We start from the raw sequence: 18652 nt of genomic DNA on the forward strand, positions 1-18652 counted from the left end.
TTTTTTTTAAATTTTGATAAACATTCAGCAAAAACTGACGTATTTTCCTCAATTCATGAACATTCGATAAATATGAGAATTCTGAATAAAAAATGCATACATTTTTATGATACTTATAAAATACAAAAAAACAATTTGTGTTTGTCTTTTATAATAAAAAATTTATGTCTTTCTTTCGAAAAAGAAATTACGGCCACAAATCTGAATTTTGAGCAAATATACAAATGTCAACCTCATTTTACTCAAAAAGTAGCAAATGAAGGTATATTTTTTATTTACATATTTGATTTAATCTTAGCCTATACGGAATTTTTCACGAACTTGTAAATACAGGATCAAAACTGTATCGTATGCCTTTAAATATATATATCATAGGCTTAGTGTGCACCTTTACAAGAAGGAATATAAACGCATCGGATACGAATATTTTAAATATTGAAAGTATTGTGTTCGTCTCTGTCCCCTACCTTCAAATGTCCTGTCAAAAACTAGAACGCTTCACCAACCTTTGAGAAAAATTCAGTTCGTTTTCTAATTTGTGAAAGATGACACACTATACAATAAACGAGGTGACATCAGAAAAATCCGATGTAACATTTCGTGGAATACCTTATGCTGACGCCGATAGGACCGGACATTGGAGTATATGGGCGATATCATTACTCTTTCAAGCGAACAGAGCCGTTAGTATGACGAATTCCTTCATGCATATGAACAAATTGCTCATGAAAAACGTCGGGCATGTAATAACAAAACAGATATTAGACATCAACCCATTGCTTTATAGATACACATACAAGACATCTATCAAGTTGAGATTTAAAATGGAAATGAAGGAGATTGGAAACTCTTCCATCATCTTCAGAACTGGTCTATACGACGAAGAGACCGGTTTAAAACTTGGTCAGAATGTACTTAAGTTTGTGCAGATCAACACAGAGACCAGGAAGTCATTGCCATTTCCAGACTGGTTTCAAACAAGTTTGTCTCACTTGAAAATGACCGAGAATTCAAAGTATACCAGCCTGAACAGAGCCACCCTTCCTGAAACACCTAAAAACTGTTTCCGATGGAAATTTATTGTTCGTTACAGTGATCTTGATAGAAACATGCATTCTAATCAAGCCACTTACTTGAAACTTTTCATGGACTGTGCTACTAAAGCATCCACATCAGGATATTATCGCCATTTTAAAACCGATATGTGTTGGTTTAATGTGGAACATGTCTCTATTAATTATATCGGTGAAAGTTTTGTGGATGACGAACTTGAGGTTCATACCTGGCAAGATAATTTGGAAGATTGTAAAATATTCTTTTCGTGTTGTAAAGACAAAAAACGGATTACCTTCGCAGAGTTTAGATATGGTTTAGAAAGAACTAAGCTTCTTTCATCTCCAAAGTTATAGCTTCATGCATCAATGAACACACAACTATATGTAATTGGATAACTTCTTATATACTATTCATTGAATATATTGGATTATAATCAGTTCAATCTAACTGATAATAATATGTTTAGTGCTCAGTCAAGAATTAAGTTCTGCCATGCAAATTATGCACATTTGTATGTAATACTATAATTCATATAAATATAACAATGTATAATCAGAGACTAATACAATTGTATTATATGTCTCTGGTATAATGAGAGATAATATATTTTTACTTTACTTACATGTACCTCTGATAAGTTAAAATGCAAACATGATATGTTGTGTGCACAACTGTGACGAGAAACAGAGATACTAAAATGAAAAAAAGTGTTTTTTTAAAACAATTGAAAATACTCAGGGTTTATCATGTTTATAAATCAAGATGAGAGATTAATTAAAATTAATGAATACTAACCTGTGTCTACTTATTCTAATATATATGATATATATATGCAAATTCCTTTATCATGTTTATTGAATGTATTGACCTCAAGATTTTTTCTGTGCAACAATGACATGGTTAATATGCAAGCAGCATGATATTGGAAGAAATTTAAAAAAAGGTTGAAGTACTACATTTGTAGTACATGTATTTCCCGAGACTAGAGTATATATATATATATATATCAAAATATTATTGCCAGGACTTTTCCAACTTAGCAGTATTAAAAATCCATTTCAAAGACTTTGATTTGCTTTTTTTGGCTATACATTTGTAAATCTATAAGCTATTAAATGTACATGTATAGTCATGATAGTATTGTAGCTATGTCCAGCATGTCCAGTGCTAGTTGGAACAGGGATGCTATATCTTTCAAAAACGCTATGAGATGTCAGTACTGTAGACAATGGTAGAGACTGTTTCGAAGCAAATTTTACCTTTTTTTATATAAATAAGGCCGTTAGTTTTCTCGTTTGAATTGTTTAACATTGTCTAACAGTCTTATTGTAGCCTTTTATAGCTGACTATGCGGTATGGGCTTTGCTCATTATTGAAGGCCGTACAGTGACCTATAGTTGTTAATGTCTGTGTCATTTTGGTCCTTTGTGGATCATGTGGATAGTTGTCGCATTGGCAATCATACCACATCTTCTTTTTTATATTAAGCTGTCAGTATTTAACTGCTAGTACTCTAAGATCTATACTTAGTGTCTTTTTGTTGTTGGGATGTATATAAGTACCCAGTAAAGTCAACATGTTTTTGTTATATTTATTTCTATTTGTATCCATCTGTCGATGAGTAAGTACAAGCCTTTTTAAAGTGATTTTTGCAGTCCTTTCTTATCATGCTTAAGCTTATGTTGTACTGTTACACCACTGTTCAAAACCGGCATTATATTCACAAGAGCAACAATCCTGAGATGCTAATGTAAGATTTGGAACAATGTCCTCATGCCGGTCAGACAGTTTTCACTTGACCTAGACCTACTAGTAAGGAGCAAGAGCAGTTAGGTTCACACAGAAAAGATAATATGACAGCATTACAATGTATTACAGACTAGTAAATTTTTGTTAAGCGGCCAGCTGAAGCACAATTATGGTTGCAGGTTTTCTCACTGTATTGAAGACCCATTGGTGGCCTTCAGCTGTTTTCCGCTCTTTGGTCGAGTTGTTTTTGTATATAATTAGCTGACCCAGTTCACTTTTGCAATTGATTTCAAATTGGTAAACAGTTTCTAGTTAATTTTAGTAATGAAATATTTGCCACTGAACAAAGAGTGAACCTTGATCAAACAAATATCAAATATTTAATCAATGATGGTTTAGTTTGTATATATGATCTTCAAACATGTCAAATGTAAGATTTGGAACAAATGTCCAGATGTCCAGCTGTCGATGTACCAAAAGATAGATGAAGGCAATATGTCATTGATGGCATAGGTTTGTGACATTTAATAATTTCCATTGTGTTTTCTTTTTGGATTTGTTTTTGGTTAATCTTTTAATTTCTCTTCTTGTTTTGGTTGTATTGTTTTACTTGGTAAAGCTAACTTTATAGAATATTTAATGAATACAAGTGTACAAAATTGCTCCACAACAAAGTGAATTTCTTTTAAAAAGCTGGAGTTACCTCCCATTGGGCCATTCCAGTTAATATCTGATAATGGGGGATGGATGGTCCTTTCTGAGGGGTGTAAAATTTATATATCTTAGGGGTGAAATTTTGGGTTTTTTCATCGGACAGGTACACTTTTACGCAACAATTTCTGAGGGGTCTTGCAACAGTAAATAATTAAATATAATTACATCTTAGAGGTTACAAAAAATACCTATTTCATATCTTAGGGGTGCTTTGGAATGCAGACAGTTACGTATTATGCATTACCTGGTATTGGATTTAAAATTCTGATGGGTACAATCCTTGCAGTAAAAATTCTGATAGGTCAATTTTTCCCATGAAACCCCATCCACCCAATATGAACAGAAACTACATCTGATAGGTCTTAATCTATAGATCTGATAGGTAGTTTTCATGATGTTCTTTTCTGATAGGCATGAACAAAAATCTCCCATCCATCCCCACCTGTCAGAAATTAACTAGTTGGAATGGCCCATTTATCATGTACAGAAACAAAAAATGAGAAACAAAACTTAATTAGTTTGAGGTGCTCTGACTTCTGGTTATATCTTCATCATGAATGCTCCCAGCTGATATTAAAAGCCAATGATGTATCAGAACTGTAACAGTTGAATAGATTTTATAACCAAAAAATATCTTAAATTAAAAGTCAAATTCATCTAACTTTGCCTGAAAGAATTGATGGTAAAATTATATACATGTACATCAATTATTATGCATGTCTGATTTTGCACTCTCAGTTTTTAGACATACATTTAAAATTATTTCGATTGTGTCATTGTTCAATTTCATTTACAGAACATTCAGGCTTAAGGAGTCAATAAGGGTCATTATGTAAGCTTGGATTATCCCCTTTATGGAAGCAAATAGATGCTAAAAAGTTGAATACAACCTTTTCTCAATTTTTGTTATGATTTACATATATTTTTTTATTCCTACCTGTTCATTGAGTATGTGCAGGGTTGAATGTTGAGGGCAAACGGGAAATTTTGTCTGCCTCTGTTTTGCATGAACATAAGTTAGAACTGTATATAAAGGAAATTATGAGAGATTTTGTTGATTCTGATACTTTTGTGGCAGAAAACAGATAGTGATCCGGTGCAATGGTGTTTACTAACTTCTAAAAAGCTTTATATTTTTGAAGGTGGAAGACCTGGATGCTTCATACTTTGTATATTGAAGCCTTATGTTAGGAAGTTTCTCTCTGTCACATGCCCATTGCACTTTACTCCTTTTTTTCATGGCGACTACTTGAAAAAAAGTTGAAATTTATATAAATGTAATGTTAATTTCTCTTTTGTTATATTATGAGTAATAGGATAACTATATTTGGTATGTGTGCATCTTGCAAGTCCTAATGCCCATCAGACAGTTTTCACTTGACCTATAGACCTACTAGTAAGGAGCAAATTTTCCCGCTGTATTGAAGACCCATTGGTGCCCTTCAGCTTTTTTCCACTCTTTGGTCGAGTTGTTGTCTCTGACGTATTCCCCATATATCCATTCTCTGTTTTATTTTTAAATAATCCTATGCTTTATGAAAGCTTTGTGTAAAAATGTTCTCCGTAACTTGATGTGTTTCTGACATTCTCATATTCCCTGTGGTGAGAGATACCTAGACTAGTGCACTAAGTCTCTGTAGATTTTCATTCTTGAAATATAATAAAGATTCCTTTTCCTGGCCTCACGGTCATAAAACTTTTGGGCATGATTTTTGTACTCAGACTCGAAAAATCAACCAATCAAATTGCTGGATTTCATGTTTGAGCATGATTTTTGTGCTCAGAGCACTGAGCAAAGTTTTATGCCTTCAAGGCCTGGTTTACTTTTGCAATTGATTAATTGGTAAACAGTTTCTGGATTTTTTTCAACATTAATACACCATGATTGCTCTTTTCAATTACAAGAAAACCAAATTTGTTTTTCAAATTTATATTTTATTAAATATAATGTCATTTTCAATATATATGTATATATATCACCAAAACATTAACAATATAATTAAAAATTTCAATCAAAGTTTTAATCAACTTGTGAAATTTAACAGTAGAAACATAATGATAAAAAAAGACATGCCGAAACATCTCCCACCAAAATTGGGGGTCTAAATGTTTCTTAAAAAGTAACGACTGCTTCATAACTGTAAATTTTGAAAAAAGACTTAGGAAAATTGTAACTTTTAACAGTCAGACAGTCACACACAATGAGTCACATTACCTGTCTTAATTTAAACCTTTTAGAATAGCAACAATGCCAAATGATTTTTACATTATCAATGTTTATACTAATCTATCATCAGGTATGCCGCTGGGGCGGGGAGAATTTTTAGATGATGGATTTCCCTTTAGATCATTTTTTGAAACAGACTTCCTCAAGTTTTTTTTTAAACCTTCCATCAGGAATAATAAGTAATCACATTGCCAATTTAAATTAGAAACACATATAAACCAAATTTTCCCTCTGGGAAACGTACATTGACATATAAAATAAATTGGGTACACATTGGAATAGAAAACATGAGACAATTTACAAATCTAATATCACCTAGAATGTAGAAAAACAAAACTACCATGTAACAATGTAACAATGTAAAAACTAATAAATAACTAAAACAAACGACTAGATGTACAAAAATATAGGCAATTGTGAATTCATCATAAAATATTATACATCAATTTTCACTGATTTACTGGTAAAAAATCCAGTTTTTAATTGAAGTCTTTGAATTGATAAGCATACATTTAGATGAATACTCAATACACCTTTCCTTAAAATATTCTTTGTTGGATATAGTTTTTTCATCTCAAAGGTTCAAAATGTTCCCTTCTGCTTTTCTTTTAATGAAATCCCTGGCGTTAAATATATCATATTTTAAATTATATACTATATATAGTAGACTAAATATGATAAAAAGAACTGTTGATCATATTCATGGATTTCTCAAGCAAAGATAGTCTAAGAAATTTAAGTGTAGCCTAAAGAACAAACTTTCTATAGACATGAATTCAGAATTTGTAATAATCATGGAATATTTCCCCCCCCCCCCCCCTTATTCCAATAAAACTGGAACCCTGGGATATACATATTTATGAATGCCTAGTATTTCAATCATACATGTTCCCTTGTTAAAACCTACATCCCACTGTTCCTAGTTTATACATGCACATGCAATCATTTTCAACCTCTGAGATCCAACAAAGAACTAATTTAAGGAACACCTCAACATCATAACTATTATTTGTAAAGGATGTATACCCACAGATAAATTGTATCACAGATCGCATTTTTACATACTTATACAAAATCTAACAATTAAATTATAAACACATAACACAGAAATTAACAATTATGGAAGCAAATTGTAAGAATTTAATATCAGATGAAATAGAAAACCTAGCAACAATGGACTCCAGACATATATACAAGTTGGTACATTTGAGACGCCAGATGAGTATTACATGTACAAGGGCAGATTCAGCCATTTTTAAAAAAAGTGGTTCAAAACCTAGGAGAAAAGGGGGGTTTCAAATATATGTCCCCATTCTCATGACTCTCATCCAGTGATAATAAATGCCTAAACAATGATTCCCTACCTGCATCACAATATAATAAGATCCTGAATTCCCACATTCTTGACTATTTGGCAATTCAACAATTCCCCAAAATAGGTTCTTCTGCACCTCACCCTATGAACATTATGAAAGTCTCTCATATTTTCAGTAAGCCTTTAGTGTATGTAACCATGTTGCTAGACTTTATGTAATTGCCACATCAAGTTTCATCCTAGAACAGGAAAAAATGTGCATTTGAACAGTGAACGAAACAAAAATTTCAAATGCAACATATATCTGTTCTTACCTCATATAACAGAACTGACTAACAGTTGTAATAAGTGCAACATGTAAATAAACTGAAGTACAGCCATGATTTCTCTGTTAAAAACTGGTTCAGAACTTCTAAAGAAAACAAAATGCTTTCAAGTCAAGCTTAATGTGCAGTCATAAATTTTGGAATTCACAATGCAATTACGAATTACATACAAAACAATGTTTAAACAAATAACAAAATATAAATTAACAACATGATAAAATACAAAAATAATGCAAAAATTACAATAATTGGATACTTTTTACATAGTAACCTTAGTCATACAAAATACTATCTAGCACTTATAGAAATTAGTATTGACACTTTTAAAAGAACAAATACAAAATGTTCAGATTGAAACAGTTACAGCATAGACTAATACCATGTAACAGTACAGACAATACAAATAAATTATGATGCATTGTGGTAATAATAGAGATTTAACCACATATCAGCCTTTTCAAAGTCAAACATTTTTTTTTTTCAAAATAAGAAGCATTTTCATTTTAGTAGTAGGATAATACTGCTAAAATTAAAAAAAAATAAAGGCTTTATTCAAAACAATTAATTTGATTAAAATGCTAAAATGCGTTTTATAAAGTAAAGATTATAAGAAGACAATAAATAACATCATTTCTGAAAATATAACACAACTGGAGAACTTATTTTGAGAGTATTTTTGAATTGCTTTTCTCATATGACAAAATGACTCATAATGATAATTTTACATATATACCAATTATTACGTTAGACATAATCTTCATATGATTAAAAGTTATATCAAAAGTTGTAACCATCAGACTCAATTGATAAATTACTTCTCTATAGGCATATACCTTTAGCAATTTAAAAACACCTTTTCTGTCAATTAAACTATTAACTGTTAAATAATTGAGAGGCAACAATTAATCTTAAGATCACAAATTCCTATCATGATTAAAATGATGAAAGTCTCTCACTTTCAACATGCACAAACTATGCAGTTTTATATGTTTTTGTGTAGTTAAACTTAATATAATAATAACATCAATTTTTACAACCTTCTTTGGACAAATTTGATTAAGAAAGGTACCAAATATGCCTGAAGTACATATTAAATGCATGTCTATAACTGAAATTGTATAAATTGTTGCATTGATGAGCAGGGTTCAGCAACCAGCAGTAATTATTTATCTTATTTGGCAAGAGTTGTCTCCCATCACCTTGGTACAGCAAATCCAGTGATGGTTATGTCCCCTTGTCTGTATGATGGAATTGTGGGAACATTTTTCTTTGATTTTGATTTCCTTTTAGGCGTACTTGCATTGGATGAATCTAAAACATAAAATAATAAGATGTATACAAATTCCTACTTAGAAATTAAAAATTTGCTGCATATTTTTGGGGGGTTTTGATCCCAGATCCTGCTTACTGTTATGTTAGATTCCCGTATCCCGCTTACAATATTTACGTAGGCAATTCTCATTTTTTTGTAATTTCCTGTGTCCCTCTATACTCCATTTCCCATTTTACACGACATAATAATTTGACTTTCATGTGTCACGGTTACAAAAAGTTGGCAATCCTATGTTATGTTTAGACCCCAATGAGACCCACTCATATATATCAGTCCAGATATAATTGAACATATTAAACTTTTGTTCTATTAATTATAAAATAGAGAATGGAAATGGGGAAAGTGTCAGAGACAAAAACCACATCAAAGAGCAGAAAAGAGCCAAGGCCATAAACATATCTTTAACAGGTTGAGAAAATCCTGCAGTGTCAGAGGCAGCATCAGCTGGCCCCTAAACAAAATGTGTACTAGTTCAGTGAAAATCGTAGAATACCAAAAGAGTTGATTAGAACTGTGTTCATGACATATGCAAAATAACATATCCTTTATTGGATGTATCTGAAAAGCTTTTCTGGATACTGTGGATTCTTGTATTTCTTGATTTGTACCAATTTTCATGGATTGAGGAAAACTTACACTTTTGTGGATATTTAATTTCGTGGTTTTGTTAATGTCTGCATACAAGTCTAGAAAATTTGTAATTTGTTGTACATTTAAATTTGTGGTTCAGGTGTACCCACAACATCCATGAAAAATTGGTATCCTACAAAAAATAATAAATCCACAGACCTTAATTACTGTGGATTCATTATTATTCCTGGGATACCAATTTTTGTGGATTTCGTTGGTATAGGCAAACCCAAAATTAAATGTTCCACGAATGACAAATTTTACCACAGCGTGTATGCAGACTTCGGTAAAACCACAAAATTAAATATCCACGAAAACGCAAGTTTCCCTGAATCCACGAAAATTGGTACCCACTAAAATAAATGAATCCACAGTAAACCTTTATCAGAAATACACAACAACAAGTCTTTCCAGAGTTTATTGAATGTTGGATATTTATACTCAAGCTTACCTCTGTATCCCTGTCTCTTTGTTTTGTTTCTGTACCCTACAGGTGACAACAAGTCTCTATCTCCTAGAAACAGGAAGAAAATAACAACATTATAAAGTGTTAGGAGTTCCATAAATTCCATTTTTTTCGAACAGCTACTTCTCTAGACATGATTGTATTACAAATATTTTTCCAATATCTGATAATTGACAATTAATTCAAATCTAATCAAAAGTAAATTGAGTACAAAATAAGTTTTATTATAACATATTGAACTCTAATTTCAGTTAAAAATAACTGTTTAATCTTTTCTTCAAGACAGAACCACAGTCTAAAAACAGTAATTTAAATAATTCAGCATTCAAAATTGAAGTGAAAAAGAAATATCATGGCTTTTAGTTTTATTGAAAAATTAAATAAGTGATAGAATTTGTATATAAAAGCATACAGCTACAGTTACACAATAAATTGACGCAGTGTAAAGTGCCAATAAAAAAAAATATCACCCTCTACCCTGTACTAATTAACTTTCCACCAATCAAAAATTTGTGTTGCATAACTAAATCACCCATATTATTTTCTAAATACTGTCGACAGTAATTCAAAATAATTGAATGGTGTAAGAACCTTAAAAAAATATTTGTTATGGTTTTTAACAAATTCCTGAAATTATCGGTATTTGTTTGAGGGAAAAATGGCATTAAAACTAGATTCTACAATATTTATTTTAAAACCATTAAACACCAAGTGATTATTTGCCCTTACTTAGTGATCATCTACAATAATCCTTGTTCTCTATCCTTTGTGACAGTGCTTTGCATGTGTCTGTCACCTTTATCTAACCTCTAACCTTTGACCTCACCTTCAGTTGACTTTGCCAACTCAGGAAATAGCCCCTTACATGCTGGGGTTAAGGTAGGATGTCCCCACTGTTCAATATCTGATGAACTTTGGCCTATCAAAGTTGTGAAATTTACAATTTTTCTAGTTACACATTATTTATTTTAAAAAACTAGGGTTAACAAAGTTAATTGTTCACAAACATACTATATTTGTCTATAAATTCTTATATTAAAAGATGAACTTGGCACATTTGAACATCTTTAGACTCAAAAATTAAAATTAGAAAGTATAGATGTTTGCAACTGCATGTACTCAATTGAATACATACTAATTTATCAATGTATTGGGCCATTCCAGTTTTAAATTTCTGACAGGTTGGGATGGATGGGGAGATTTTTTTTCATACGTATCAGAAAAAATCATCACGAAAAACTACCTATCAGATCTATAAATTAAGACCTATCAGAAGTAGAGTTTCTGTTCATATTGGGTGGATGGGCTTTCATGGGAAAAATTGACCTATCAGAATTTTTTACTGCAAGGATTATACCCATCAAAATTTTAAATACAATACCAGACAATGCATGATATGAAACTGTCTACCTTTCAAAGCACCCCTAAGATCTGACATAGGTAGATTTTGTAACTCCTAAGATGTAATTATTTTTAATTATTTACTGCTAAAGACCCTCAGAAATTTTTGCGTATAATTATACGTGTCAGATGAAAAAAAAAAAAACTTCATCCCTAAGATGTGTAAATTTTACACACCTCAGAAAGGACCATCCATTCCCCTTTAGTAGATATTAACTGGAATGGCCCATTGCATTCGAAAAAATTTTGAATTGAAAAGTTTAACAGGAAAATGTTTTCAATGTATTGCATTAGAAAACAAGAATGTGTCCTCAGTACACGAATGCCCCACTCGCACTATCATTTTCTATGTTCAGTGGACAGTGACATTGGGATAAAAACTCTAACTTGGCATATAAATTAGAAAGATCATATCATAGGGGACATGTGTACTAAGTCTGAAGTTGATTGGACTTCAACTTCATTCAAAACTACCTTGACCAAAAACTTTAACCTGAAGCGGGACAGAAGGACGAACGTATGGACGGACGCACGCACAGACGAGAAAACATAATGGTCCTTTACTATCGTAGGTGGGGCATAAAAATTTATTTACTTTTTGGCTAGTATACCCAAGGCTTAATCAGTAAATACTTAAAATACACTCAGTTTGATTATTCAATAAATTACTGGTACATACCTGTGCGGGCAGTATTGACGTTGCTTTTTTCACTCAGTCTCCTCCCTCGTCCAAACTACAAAATTAAAAAAATAGTTATAAAAAAGAGAATCTTTAATATCTAGTTTGGTTTATTTATTCAGCTTCAAACTAGTTGATTTTAATTCTATAATAAAATTGTAAATTAATTATTTATTTTTTAAATTTTATATGACAGCACTCAGTGTAGGAAGAATGCAACATGACGTTCATCAAACAATCCAGCATACTGCACAAATCAACATTTATGCTTAGTACATGTATCTCATACTTATCTAGCAATAAAGTTTGAATGAATTGCTGACATTGTTTCTGCTCTACTAATAAATAATTCTCTTTAATAACTGTTGCATATCAAAGTTAAAAAAAAAATGGTATATATGCAAAATTAGAATAATGAAATAATGGACTGGAAAAGTCTGGATTTTTTTATTGATCAAAATAGCTTTAAATCAATACATACTTGAGAGAAATAATTTAACCATTTTGAAAAAAAAATCAGTATACAATAAATTCATCTGTACCTGTTGTGAGTAACCCAGTTCATTTCCACGAGTTCTTCTATTTTTCTTTAGATCAGCCTCTCTTTGAAGTGAATTCTTCTGACCTTGTCTGATTGGTGGAAGTGTACTATCAGAAAAAGAACTATTTTTAGTATTATGTGATAAGTTATCATCACTTGGATCTTTAATCATTGGTAAAGTCGTATCCGAAAATTTCTTATTATGTTTAGCTAACATATTTTGCGATAAATAACTATCGTTCGTCAAGTCTTTTTCACTGTTAGGTCTATATAATGACTTTGTATCGCCATATTTTTGTTCAATTATCGTCCGTTTTTTGGCTGCCAAAGCAGCAATGTTTCTAGTACCAGTTGCGATAACAGTCCTATCTGTTTTCTCCCCAGGAGTTATTCTAGGAGTTGGTGTAAGAGGAGGGTCATCAGGACCACTCACATTAGAATTATTTCTCCAAATTCCAGATAAAGTTCCTTCTTTTATCCTCCTAGCCTGAGCACTCTGGGAAAAGAGCTTGTCCTCACTTTTCGCACTGAAATGAAAAAGGAAAAATAAGTATTGTATTGTATGTTTGAAGATTGGTTGGAGAAGCACTTGTAAAAGATTGATTTTTGTTTAACGTCCAGTGGTAAATATTTAAAGCGTGTTCAGATGAGTCAACGTGTCTAGTATCAAGAGAATAAAATTGAATATGAAAGTGGTATAACAATGTTCCCTCATTTAAACTTGAGACTTCATTCTTGTATTGAGATGTCCTGTTGCCATGCACTAAAATCATCTTTGATGAATTTCATCATAAAAAAGGAAAATGAACATTGGTTACATCTTCTGACATCAGACTCGGACTTCTCTTGAATTGAATTTTAAATGTGCGTATTGTTATGCATTTACTTTTCTACATTGGCTAGAGGTAAAGGGGGAGGGTTGAGATCTCATAGACATGTTTAACCCCGCCGCATTTTTGCACCTGTCCCAAGTCAGGAGCCTCTAGCCTTTGTTAGTCTAAGACTAAAGACAGCTTGTATTTTTTTAAATTTTAGTTTCTTGTGTACAATTTGGAAATTAGTATGGCGTTCATTATCACTGAACTAGTATATATTTGTTTAGGGGCCAGCTGAAGGACGCCTCCGGGTGCGGGAGTTTCTTGCTACATTGAAGACCTGTTGGTCCCCTTTTGCTGTTGTTTTTATATGGTCGGGTTGTTGTCTCTTTGACACATTCCCCATTTCCAGTATTTGTAGGCTATTCTTGATTCATGTATATACCTTTTCTTTCCTCTTCTATGATCTTCCTCCTCCGTTAAAGCACTCATATGATCTGTTTCTCCATCACCATACAGTCGTGTACTAGCTACTGATGGTACCTATTTCAAATATTTATAAACAGCATTTTCAGAAGTGTTCTTTTAAAATTATATTTAAAGTTTTTTTATTTACCAGTATTTTTTTTTTTATATACAATGAATAAAAGAATTTTAGGATTCCCCCAAAAGAAAACATTTTGGCCACTTTTTTTTTTTAACTGCCTCAGAGTTTAACACAAATACTATTTTGGGAGCATATAACTATTACAATATTAAAAATTTGTAAGGGTTCCGCGGAACCCAGTGTGTGTCTTGCTACTTTTGCCGTTAATCGCACACTCAACAAAAATGAGGAAAAAAAATCAATAAAAGTATTCTTCTGGCTGCTCTCTTTTGATTGTAAGAAGCTTCTGTCCAAGATTGATAAAAATCCAGGATAGTTTATGAATCTTATAATGTATGTACCAGTAATGCTAAATGTAAGAAAAACTGAGACCATTTAAAAGTAAAATACGGGAAAAAATGGAATTTTTTTTATACAAAATTTACTCCTGGATACTCCTGGATACTATCTTATGATCAGAAGCAACGCTTCTGTCCAAGTGTGGTACAAATCAAGGATAGTTTAAGAAAGTTATTAAAATTTTAAAAACTTTTACCACAGAATAAATGTAATGTTTCCTGGCAGAAAAACAAATGTAAAAAAGAAGATGTGGTATGATTGCCAATGAGACTGTTCACAAGAGACCAAAATGACACAGACATTAGCAACTATATCTTATGAACATAAACAATGTTCTGTCTAAGTTTGGTAGAAATCCAGGATAGTTTAAGAATGTTATTAAAATTTCAAAAACTTGTAACAACAGAGTGAATATTGCCGCCTACGCTGACAGAATGTAGGATCGCTATGTCTCGCTTTTTAGACTAAAGTCGAAGGTTCAACAAAAATCCTAAAGATATGTTGATTTAATTGATTAACTATTCAGAATCAATTGGTTTCCATTTTTCACATTAGAAAAAGTCTTTTTATTTCAAAAGTAAAGTTAATGATTGTCAAGTAAAATTTGACGCCGACCATTCTATAAACAGCAATACTGTGGATTCATTATTTTCATGGGTACCAAGTTTTCGTGGATTGAGGAATGCCTGAATTTTAAGCAACATCTGATTTTGTTGTTTTGCAAAAGTCTGTATACAAATTTATAGAAAATTTGCAATTCCTTATATATATATCTAAATTTGTGATTCACCTGTACTAACAATTGATATCCATGGAATAATAATGAATCCACAATAAATTGATAACTTCTTCAAGAATCGCCATACCTTGCTTCTGTATTCTGGGGTAAGATTTAGAAGTGTCTCCTCACTGAACAACATACGATCCTCTTTCTCTAACTTATACAATTCCATAAGTTCCTCTAAATCCCTTGTAAAAGGTATATTGTTCTCTGTAGAGGAAGATGTTATACTTTTAAAGTTGGAAATGTTTAATTATGGTTCAATTTGGCTTATTTTGCAATTGATTTAAAATCAGGAAAATCTTCCCTTGGGCCACACTTAAAAATATTTTGGTTTGCCTAAACCCTACCCAAAGGTTGAGACGGTGGGTAGGTAGGTAGGCATTTTCTTTATTTTTCTTCAAAAAAAGAAATTGAAGTATCAGATGTTTATTATTCTTCATGCCTATTTGATTACAAAAAAACTTCTTCAAATCAGGACAATAAAAGAATTTGAGTAGGCAGCTTTTTTCTGGGTAGGTAGCATTTGGGCAAACAAATCTATTATTTATTATGGCCTTGTTTATATATTTTGAGGAGGATAAAATCAGGCAGAAGAAAATTCAAAAATAAAAATTGTTAACCTGCTATTAAAACCCCCACTATAAAGCGTTTATTCCTTATCAGACTGAACCCAGATTTTTTCTTGTGCAATTAGGGAAGTTATGAAGTGTTCAAAGTCCTCCATAAATTTTCGTAGAGCTTCACTGCCCATTCATTTCTTATTTTATCTTTGAAATGACCTTTCCTGCATTAATATGAGTATATTAAACCAGTTAATTTTGAAAACAAGAGCATTTAAAAACAAGTGCAGTGTATTTGCCATAACTTTAATGTGTTACACATATAATACTCAGTGAGAGCCCTTATTTTAATGAAATGTTTCTTTACAATTTAACAAACTTGTTTTTTTATATAGATAAGACCGTTGGTTTTCCTGTTTGTATGGTTTTACACTAGTAATTTTGGGGCCCTTTATAGCTTGTTGTTCGATGTGAGCCAAGGCTCTGTGTTGAAGGCCGTACATTGACCTATAATGGTTCACTTTTTTTTTTTTTTTACCTTTTTTACCTTTTTTTTTTTTTTTAAATTGTTATTTGGATGGAGAGTTGTCTCATTGGCACTCACACCACATCTTCCTATATCTATGTGCTTTTGAATGTCTGATGCACTTCATTATTACTACCATGAACAAATGAAAATGAATATATCATAATTCAAAGCTTTACCTTCTAACAAAATTTTCTGTTTTCTGATGATCTCATCACAGAGAGTTCTGTGTTGACGAAACCTTACAATAACCATATCTTTCTTCTTGATTTGAAAGTCTCTGATCAGACAGGCGGACTGTCCCTCTGTATTTTCTATTTCAAGTTCATGTACTTTACACATCAACATGACTATCTCTGTCTGGTCTTCGTCACTTATCTTCTGAGGTACAGTCTGTCAAAATAATTATTGAACACCTTAATGTATGTACCATTTTTTCTAAATTGGTAGAAAAAAAAAACCTTTTTCTATCATTAATTAATTATTTATAGTATTTTCTGAATATTTATAATGAATTATTATTCATATATTTTTGTAAATAAAAGAAGATGTAGGATAAACCGTAATGAGACAGCAATGCATGGGCACAAACTAACAAAAGATTAGTTCACCATTTTATTAAAAAAAAAAACTTCACTTCTAAAACTTTTTATGCGACTGTATCTGCATTTTGTTATACTAATAGAATAAATCTATTTTAACAAATAAAGCCATGAATTAGAATGGAAGATGTTCTTTACAGTAAAATGTTAAAAATGTTAAATTTTAATAAAAAAACAACACGTAACTTTTAGATAAAGAAAAATAATTCAGAAAATCATGGAACAGTGACAAGGGAAGTAACTGCTACTAACCTCTTCTAGTTTTCTTGTTTTTGATTTAGCCTGTTCAAGTTCCTTATACACTGTGGTTCTGATTTTCTCTGTTCTGTATTTTTCGTCATGTAAAACTTTGATTTCATCCCTTGCAACTTTAACTTCCTCTGGCTCAACTACCTCATCTGATCCTATACCAGCCAGTTCCATAGATTTGGAAATTTGTCCTGAAAAAATCAAAATAGTTGGAGCTGTAAGTTTATAGTTATTCTTTTAACTTTTTCAAATATGACATTTCATGACCTTATTTACTATATCCCTTTCAGATCAAATATCAATAGAACAATTAATTCCCCCTTAAAATTCATATGATAATTTTTACAAACCTGCATTATCACCACCTTCTTTCCGTAATGATGACTTTGCTCTTTCTGCTTGCCATCTAAAATACAACAAATTGATTAATCTTATGAAATTTCATTAAACTCACAATGATAACCCTTTTCTAAAATAATATTTCCACATACTGTAATATTGAATTCAGCAAATAAACTGGCAAATTCAGCAAAACATTCAACATATATATATTTTACAGACTTACCATTTGAATGGTTTTACACTAGTAATTTTGAGGCCCTTTATAGCTTGCTGTTCAGTGTCAGACAAGGCTCTGTGTTAAAGACTTTGACCTATAATGTTTTCATATCTATTAGATTATATATTTAAATGAGGGTTTGTGCATATGAGGTACATAAACAGAGGTACAGAGACCTGACCAGATAGATGTATAGACAGTCAAGACATATCCTAGGTACCCTAAAACTTTGGAGTAATTATTTCCCTAGCACTTGTATCAGTCCAGTAAATGAGTTTGGAAAAGACCTGCATCAGAAATGTTCTATGTGTATTAGATACTTATTAACCTGGAAACCAATTGATCTTGAGACCGATAAATCTACTCACTCAGTAATTATCATTTGGTTACGATTCGTCTCTAAGCTAATCTCCATTGTGGCATTGTTCAGTTCCATTAAACTTTTTCTATAATAGAAAATAAAAGTTGTCATAAAAACCTTTCTTGTATATCTATTATCAGCACGGTTCTAAGTTCAATTCATGTACCTGGCAGGAGCACTCAATTCCAATCTTATTTGACTAGGATTGTCAGTGGTCCCGATGGGAGGTTGGTTGTTATCTCTTGGCACTCAGTCTTTCTCCATCAATAAAAACTGACCACCAGGAAAAAGAACAAATACTGCTTAAAGTGGTTAAACACCAATTAATCAATAGATCTTATTCATTAATACTTGATGAAATCCCAGTTTCAACCCTTATTTTAAGACAGTGATTCCTACCTTAATTCCATCTGATCTTTAAATGATATTAAAAGTTGTTCCTTCAGTTTGTTTAGTTCTACTTTATCTAAGTTCCTCTTTGCTTCTAGTACTTGAGCTGTAAAGAAAGACAGGGTATGTCATACAAATGTATAATAACTGTGTAATTTGTATAAAGATACCCTAACTTTTCTGTGAAATACAACTAGCATGTTTAACCCTGCCACATTCTCTATATATGTGACTGTCCCAAGTCAGGAGCCTGTAATTCAGTGGTTGTTGTTTGTTTATATGTTACATATTTGTTTTTGATTTATTTTTTGTGCATAAATAAGGCTGTTAGGTTTCTCTTTTGAATAGTTTTACATTGTCATTTCTGGGCCTTTTATAGCTGACTATGTGGTATGGGCTTTGCTCATTGTTGAAGTTCAATGG

The 18652-nt window shown here is 31.7% G+C and overlaps 2 protein-coding genes across 2 annotated transcripts in view; one reads left to right on the plus strand and one right to left on the minus strand.

The window, feature by feature from the left end:
- Positions 1 to 486: 486 nt before the first annotated feature.
- On the plus strand, positions 487 to 1563 carry LOC134726912 (uncharacterized). Its single transcript, XM_063591311.1, has one exon. The coding sequence runs from the start codon at positions 546 to 548 to the stop codon at positions 1407 to 1409; it is 864 nt and encodes a 287-aa protein (XP_063447381.1). The 5' UTR covers positions 487 to 545; the 3' UTR covers positions 1410 to 1563.
- A 3948-nt stretch (positions 1564 to 5511) lies between these two features.
- LOC134724806 (kinesin-like protein KIF19) overlaps positions 5512 to 18652 on the minus strand; it is a 45522-nt gene continuing 32381 nt past the window's right edge. Inside the window, exons 10-20 of the mRNA XM_063588068.1 lie at positions 18239 to 18335; positions 17847 to 17924; positions 17270 to 17325; positions 16923 to 17110; positions 16248 to 16461; positions 15065 to 15189; positions 13698 to 13795; positions 12439 to 12964; positions 11897 to 11951; positions 9802 to 9864; positions 5512 to 8698 (exon numbers count right to left, since the gene is read on the minus strand). Coding sequence (XP_063444138.1) covers positions 8583 to 8698; positions 9802 to 9864; positions 11897 to 11951; positions 12439 to 12964; positions 13698 to 13795; positions 15065 to 15189; positions 16248 to 16461; positions 16923 to 17110; positions 17270 to 17325; positions 17847 to 17924; positions 18239 to 18335 — 1616 coding nt within the window. The 3' untranslated portion in view covers positions 5512 to 8582. The remainder of the gene's footprint in view (positions 8699 to 9801; positions 9865 to 11896; positions 11952 to 12438; positions 12965 to 13697; positions 13796 to 15064; positions 15190 to 16247; positions 16462 to 16922; positions 17111 to 17269; positions 17326 to 17846; positions 17925 to 18238; positions 18336 to 18652) is intronic.

The sequence above is a fragment of the Mytilus trossulus genome, chromosome 7 (genome assembly GCF_036588685.1).
Source record: "Mytilus trossulus isolate FHL-02 chromosome 7, PNRI_Mtr1.1.1.hap1, whole genome shotgun sequence".
Lineage (NCBI taxonomy): Eukaryota > Metazoa > Mollusca > Bivalvia > Mytilida > Mytilidae > Mytilus > Mytilus trossulus.

Bases quoted from the DNA above. Each gene is read 5' to 3' on its own strand.
- LOC134726912 (XM_063591311.1), top strand. From the start codon at position 546: ATGACACACTATACAATAAACGAGGTGACATCAGAAAAATCCGATGTA.